The sequence below is a fragment of the Impatiens glandulifera genome, chromosome 3 (assembly GCF_907164915.1).
Source record: "Impatiens glandulifera chromosome 3, dImpGla2.1, whole genome shotgun sequence".
NCBI classification, from domain to species: Eukaryota; Viridiplantae; Streptophyta; class Magnoliopsida; order Ericales; family Balsaminaceae; genus Impatiens; species Impatiens glandulifera.
The window spans coordinates 63877059-63885064 of record NC_061864.1 but is presented as its reverse complement, the minus strand read 5'-3'; the positions used below and the strand labels follow the sequence as shown (position 1 = coordinate 63885064).

General features: G+C 27.6%; 1 protein-coding gene across 1 annotated transcript; it reads left to right on the top strand.

The window, feature by feature from the left end:
* Positions 1 to 4986: 4986 nt before the first annotated feature.
* LOC124930618 lies at positions 4987 to 6491 on the top strand. The gene is made up of 6 exons (XM_047470946.1): positions 4987 to 5063; positions 5243 to 5366; positions 5443 to 5667; positions 5746 to 5838; positions 5907 to 6023; positions 6105 to 6491. The coding sequence occupies exons 1-6, from the start codon at positions 4987 to 4989 to the stop codon at positions 6489 to 6491; spliced, it is 1023 nt and encodes a 340-aa protein (XP_047326902.1).
* The last annotated feature ends 1515 nt before the right edge of the window (positions 6492 to 8006 follow it).

Here is an 8006-nt window from a genome sequence, read left to right as displayed (position 1 = left end):
GAATTATTTGTCGCTATTTGACCAAAATTAAAATATTAATATAAGGAAGAAAATAATGATGGAAAAAAGCAATCTATTGTTAAAATTACCGACGCTTAAAGGTTAATAGAGACACTAGTTAGACCGTCACTAATGATTCGACACTTTGATATATTTATTAAAAATAACTTTTGTTTTGGTCAATAACAACGCGAAAGAAAAATTGTCGCTAATTTTTGTCTCTAATATTTGGTGACGAGATACATGCATATTATTTGATTTTTGGGGATTATTTTGTAGTTTCTTTAATATTGTATCTTTTATTGCAACGTTGGGATGAATTATCAAAAGATCAAGACGAATTCAAGATGGTATTTTTATTTTGCATCATGGTTTTGCTTCAATAGAATTAGCTGAAAACAAACAAACCTAACTACTTGTTGTTATCACTAACCCACTAACATTACCATTAATAGGAATTAAAGCACTATTTGAGCCCACTAATAATGTTCTCATTTGATTAAATAAAGATAATTAAAAACATACTTTAAGATCTTCAAATAACCCTCCCTACCTTGAACTAGATTGCATAAGCAATTATTTCTTCAACCTCTCTTGATCCATAGATACCCATGAGTTCTCATGAATATCTCTTAAGGTTTCTTATGTTCTCTCCATAGTTATGATACAAATTCACTAATAAAATTATATCTATGAACCCGTGTCATTTCGTCTCTTAAACACCGACTCTTTCCATTTTAACTATCCTAAAGATTTGATTTATTACTAATCATGTTATATCTTGTATTTTTTTGGGTTACATTTTAACTATATTTGACCTTATTTTTGAAAAAAGAAAAAGGAAAAACAGATTAATAAAAAGGTTTTATCCTAACTTTGCAATACTAATGATTAATAAAGAAAAATGACATATTCTACTAATGATAAAGACGGAGCATGCCGACGCCTTGAGAATGGTGATGGAGGAAACTCAAGAAACGAAAGGGGACCACTTTGCATAAAGAATATTCCAATGGCAGTGGACCAACTGCTGTGGACTTTGGCTTAAAAGTAAATCGGCTTTTAGAAACTTTGGTCCAATCTAAGTACGTTTTTGAGGTTGAGGTTGAGGTTCGTGATGATTGTGAGGACCATGTTCTTTCAACTACTTCGATTATTAATCATAAAAATTGACGGGTTTGATTGGAATTTCAATCTTTAGTTTGTTGATATAGTTTTCAATTCTTCATCCCAACTATATTGAATTCAAACGTAAGTATTGTGAGTATTTAGTTCGTGATATTCATATTCGCTAAAGAATAAACCATAATCACAAAATTTTGAACACTAGTAGGAAAAGTATTTTTAACGACCAATATTTATCACGGCGATCATTCACCGTAGCTAATAAAAATTATTAGTGTCGGTGATATATACGCCGTGGTTAATAATGATTATTAGTGTCGGTTATATAACGCCCACACTAATAATTTTTATTACCCACGGCTTTCATTGTATTCGCCGTGACTAATATTTTTGTTTTTCCGCCACACTCCAGCTATTATTATTAGTCACAGTTTTATGATAAACGCCGTGACTAAAAGTCATTTCTCCCTTCTTTTTTTAGAAATAATTAATAACCACGGCAATAGCATAAAGCCGTGATTAATAATACTATACTATTAATCACGGTTTTCTGATAACACCGTGGTTATTAATCCTTCACAAAAATTCCCATAAATTATTTTCCCAATTATTGATTATTAAGGACATCATTATAATAAAACCGTGATTAATAAATAATTTATTAATCAAACCGTGGTTAAGAATAATTATTTAATCAATTCAAATTAGAATTTTTGTTAAAGATCACAAAGAAAAATCAATTCCTACAGTTACATAACACGTTCCTTAACTAATTTCTCACGTGTTTACATATTTTGAGATTATTTTTGTTTTTGTAAAACACATAATTAATAAGATAATAAAAAAATGATATGATTTGTAAAAAACCTTAAATCCAAACTAATGCTAACTTCCTTGACCAATTCTTGGGAGAGTTTGTTGATTGACCACATCTAAGTACATAATTAGACAATTTGAGAGAATGTGGTTTTACATATTTGATGATTGATTTTTTTTAAACACATACTTAACAAGATAATATTTCCTTAATCAAACATTTTTAACCACGACAATGGGTAGTGTCGTGATTAATAATGATTTTTACGTTATATAAAACTATTATTAACCACGGCTTTTAGTAAAACCGTGGTTAATAAATATTATTAACCACGGCTTTACCTAAGGCCGTGGTTAATAATGTATCAATTAATTTTAGATTTATATATAAAATTATTAAATATCTTTCATATACCTATCAAATATTTATATAAAATATATTCTTTATTTTATCTTTATATTTATATTTATATACACAAAAACAAATTATTTGTTTACCTTTGAACTATTTATTTACTTTTAACTCTATTTTTTAAATATATTTTTTAACTATTTATTTACCTTTAACTCTATTTTTTAAATATATTTTTTATATATATAAAAATGAATTTAATACTTATATATATATATATATTAAAAATTACTGATAAAAGATAATATATAAAAATTATTTTTAACCTTTATTTTCTAAATATGGATATAAATATATAGATAATATATTATTCACCACGGCGTTATATTAAACCGTGATTAAAAATTATTATTAACCACGGCTTTTAGTAAAACCGTGGTTAATAAATATTATTAACCACGGCTTTACCTAAGGCCGTGGTTAATAATGTATCAATTAATTTTAGATTTATATATAAAATTATTAAATATCTTTCATATACCTATCAAATATTTATATAAAATATATTCTTTATTTTATCTTTATATTATATTTATATACACAAAAACAAATTATTTGTTTACCTTTGAACTATTTATTTACTTTTAACTCTATTTTTTAAATATATTTTTTAACTATTTATTTACCTTTAACTCTATTTTTTAAATATATTTTATATATATATAAAAATGAATTTAATACTTATATATATATATATATATTAAAAATTACTGATAAAAGATAATATATAAAAATTATTTTTAACCTTTATTTTCTAAATATGGATATAAATATATAGATAATATATTATTCACCACGGCGTTATATTAAACCGTGATTAAAAATTATTATTAACCACGGCTTTTAGTAAAACCGTGGTTAATAAATATTATTAACCACGGCTTTACCTAAGGCCGTGGTTAATAATGTATCAATTAATTTTAGATTTATATATAAAATTATTAAATATCTTTCATATACCTGTCAAATATTTATATAAAATATATTCTTTATTTTATCTTTATATTTATATTTATATACACAAAAACAAATTATTTGTTTACCTTTGAACTATTTATTTACTTTTAACTCTATTTTTTAAATATATTTTTTAACTATTTATTTACCTTTAACTCTATTTTTTAAATATATTTTATATATATATAAAAATGAATTTAATACTTATATATATATATATATTAAAAATTACTGATAAAAGATAATATATAAAAATTATTTTTAACCTTTATTTTCTAAATATGGATATAAATATATAGATAATATATTATTCACCACGGCGTTATATTAAACCGTGATTAAAAATTATTATTAACCACGGCTTTTAGTAAAACCGTGGTTAATAAATATTATTAACCACGGCTTTACCTAAGGCCGTGGTTAATAATGTATCAATTAATTTTAGATTTATATATAAAATTATTAAATATCTTTCATATACCTATCAAATATTTATATAAAATATATTCTTTATTTTATCTTTATATTTATATTTATATACACAAAAACAAATTATTTGTTTACCTTTGAACTATTTATTTACTTTTAACTCTATTTTTTAAATATATTTTTTAACTATTTATTTACCTTTAACTCTATTTTTTAAATATATTTTATATATATATAAAAATGAATTTAATACTTATATATATATATATATATTAAAAATTACTGATAAAAGATAATATATAAAAATTATTTTTAACCTTTATTTTCTAAATATGGATATAAATATATAGATAATATATTATTCACCACGGCGTTATATTAAACCGTGATTAAAAATTATTATTAACCACGGCTTTTAGTAAAACCGTGGTTAATAAATATTATTAACCACGGCTTTACCTAAGGCCGTGGTTAATAATGTATCAATTAATTTTAGATTTATATATAAAATTATTAAATATCTTTCATATACCTATCAAATATTTATATAAAATATATTCTTTATTTTATCTTTATATTTATATTTATATACACAAAAACAAATTATTTGTTTACCTTTGAATTATTTATTTACTTTTAACTCTATTTTTTAAATATATTTTTTAACTATTTATTTACCTTTAACTCTATTTTTTAAATATATTTTATATAAATATTATATATATAAATATATATAAATAAATTTAATACTTATATATACATATTAAAAATGAATGATTAAGGATTAAAGATAGTATATAAAAATTATTTTTAACCTTTATTTTCTAAATATGGATTTAAATGTATAGATAATATATTATTCACCACGGCGTTATATAAAACCCTGATTAAAAATTATTATTAACCACGGCACTAGATAAAGCCGTGGTTAATAATTTATATAAAATTATTAAATATATAATATAAATGTGATTAGGTATTAACCACGGCCTTATATAAAACCCTGATTAATAATCATACATTATTAACCACGGCCTTACCTAATTCGCCGTGATTAATAATCATTACAAGGTTAACAATATATTACTTATTTTTTTCTTTCTTCTTTCTCTGTTTCGCCCCGACTCTTTCTTGAACGAAGCTCCAAGGCCCCGACTCTTTCTTGAACGAAGCTACAAGGCCCCGAAGCCATCTAGACGAGGACGACGACTAGTAGCTTCCAGCCGGCATCGCATCTCCACTGACGTATGAGCGACGATCAGGTTTGTTTGTTCTCAAGGAAGCAAGAACATCAAGCTTGCGAGCCACCGCGAAGGAGTTACAGGTACACATTTACGGTAAGTTATGCATTCCGTATAGAAATTCTCATGATATATTATTGACGATCGATTAGTTCAAAAGTTATGATTAGGTATCAAATTAATTTCCACAGCTTTCTTCTCTATTCTCTAGTTCATGATTAGGTATCAAATGCAATCCAAGCTATCTATGTATTCTTATTAGCATTAAGCATTATCAAGTTATCTACATACTTTTTGAGATTGGAGGAGTTGAATTACTCTTCCGTTTAAAAAATTGGTCTGAACTCTCCCAATCCCAATTAAACCATATATGGCAGTCTATCTCTGTGAGTTTTATAATTTTTAATGTGTTATCTTATAATTTAAAACTTTTAAATCCTAAAATATGTTGTTATTTTTCAGGATCCTTTCGAGAGTTCAACAGACATTCCCATTGAAGCCTATAGAGATAAGACGATGACACAAGTAAAGAAGGCATGGGATAGGTGGAGATATGCAAACAAGAAGACTTACATTGAACCGTATATTGATGACGAGGACAAAATCAGAACAAACCCTCCTCCAGAATTTTATGGCGAAGATTGGAATTATTTGCTTGACAATCACTACTTCACGTCTGAATTTAAGGTGTAGTACATAGTCATATATATATCATTATATGTGTTTTTCGACTATTAACTAACAATTAATATCTTATAATTGTAGAAAAGAAGTAAGACCAACGCTGACAACAGAAAGAAATTGATGTACCCCCACCACACCGGCAGCAAACCATTTTCGCAGAAAGAACGAGATATGGTAATTTTTAGTTAAAGTATTCAATTTACATATTATCTAACATATGATAGTATGTTATTTTTATATAGGAGAGGGAGATGGGACACCCCCCTAGTCAAGCAGAGTTCTTTCTACAAACACACACTAGGAAAGCGACTGCCGATGATCCGACTCCCACGCCTTCTCCACTCGTTCAACAGGCCGTCGTAAGTTGTTATCATTTCTAACATTTTAGTTTGAATGTATAAGTTTAAAATTACTAACATTAATGTTGTAAATGATTGTAGTCTGTGATGCGTGAACGGCTAGAAACAAATCCTAATTTGTCGCCGCTCGAGGTGTTTGAGTCTGCTTTAGGACGACAGGGACACGGGAGGGTGACAGGGATGGGATCGGGTATACGTCCCACTCACTTCAGACCCGATCAAAGGGGAAGTTCTTCTTCAAGCGTTAACTCGCGTGTGTCACAACAAACGCTGATGGAGGAGAACAGGATTCTGCGAGAAGAGATTAATATGATACGCGCAGAACAGGAAGCACAAAAGGAGGCACATGAAGCACAAAATGAGGCACAAGAGAAAAGGATTAACGATATCCAGGCGGAGGTGCGCGCACAAAAAGAAGCTTTTGAGGCGTTCATGTCTATGATTTCCCCTCCTCCCCCTAAACCCTAATTAGTGAATTCTCATTACAATTTAATTTCAAATTTTTGTATTACTATTTAGTATTTTGTTGAATTTGGATTTAATTTTATTTAAGAATGGTTTTTTTGTATTGTCTTCTTTTTCGTAAAAATATTTAAAACAGGTTTTGTGAAAATAAAAAAATAATCGTGGTTTTTTAAATTTGTTCATTATTATTAACCACGGCGTTACGAAAGCTGTGGTTAATAAAACAGTATTTATTAACCACGGCGTTAGGGAAGCCGTGTTTAATAATACTGTATTATTAATCACCGCTTTCGTAACGCCGTGGTTAATAATAGTGTATTATTAACCACGGCTTTCGTAACGCCGTGGTTAATAATAGTGTATTATTAACCACGACTTTCGTAACGCCGTGATTAATAATAGTGTATTATTAACCACGGCTTTCGTAACGCCGTGATTAATAATACACTATTATTAACCACGGCTTTCCTAACGCCGTGATTAATAATACAGTATTATTAAACACGGCTTCCCTAACGCCGTGGTTAATAAATACTGTTTTATTAACCACAGCTTTCGTAACGCCGTGGTTAATAATACACTATTATTAACCACGGCTTCCTCCACATAGAGCCGTGGTTAATAATCAAAAACTTTTAACCTCGAGATTTATAGTGTCCACGAGCGACGGCTTTGTTCGCCGACGTTAATAATCATTAACGTCGGTAATAAAGCTTTTAACGACGGTTTTCGCCGTCTTTAATAGTCTTTTTTTTACTAGTGGAAAAAACATGGCCAAACACTTAAAAATTGTTTTGATAGTTAATCAATTATCCAAAATTGTCTCCATGGAAGATCACATGATGTCGTTCATAAAAAGATACCTCCTTGATTATGCCACACACATTTCGGTTACTTTCACCATTAGATACAATAAAAAGACAAATTGTATTTTAATGGTGCATGTACCGGGGCATACTTCAATCGGTGAGTATCTCTTTCTTACATTGATTTAGCTCTTTTTACTTCACTCTTGATAATTTCATTAACAATATTTTTCTTGTTGGGTGATGAATTTATTGTCATTGATTTTTCAATGACTCGAAATTATGTTCTAATTGTCACAAGTCTCCTTATTTGGAATGTGTGAGATCCATTGTTTGGGCAATACTTAAATAAGTACATCAATAATAATTACATTCACATTTTTCTTACATTAATTTTAAACTCTTATTTGAGCTTTAACTCGTAGGTATTTGTTGTCTTTTAGGATACAATTAGTCTCGTGCAATAATCATTTCCCTTCGAACTTGAGTTAGGACATTAATTCAATCGGAAACAAAAATTCTAAAAAATCCCGTGAAGAAAATTCTAAAAATTCTAAAAAATTCAATGGCGAAGAAAATCCCGTGATTTATTTTTAATATATTTTACAAACTTGTGGTATTTTTGAACAAGTAGAGTTGGAATAAATATGAATACTTTGATAAAATTCTAAAAAATCATTATTGACTTGTATTGAAATGCATGATTAAATCA

Bases quoted from the DNA above. Each gene is read 5' to 3' on its own strand.
- LOC124930618 (XM_047470946.1), top strand. From the start codon at position 4,987: ATGAGCGACGATCAGGTTTGTTTGTTCTCAAGGAAGCAAGAACATCAA. The intron at 5,367-5,442 runs GTGAGTTTTATA...GTTATTTTTCAG, and splicing joins ATATATGGCAGTCTATCTCT to GATCCTTTCGAGAGTTCAAC. The intron at 5,839-5,906 runs GTAATTTTTAGT...ATTTTTATATAG, and splicing joins CGCAGAAAGAACGAGATATG to GAGAGGGAGATGGGACACCC.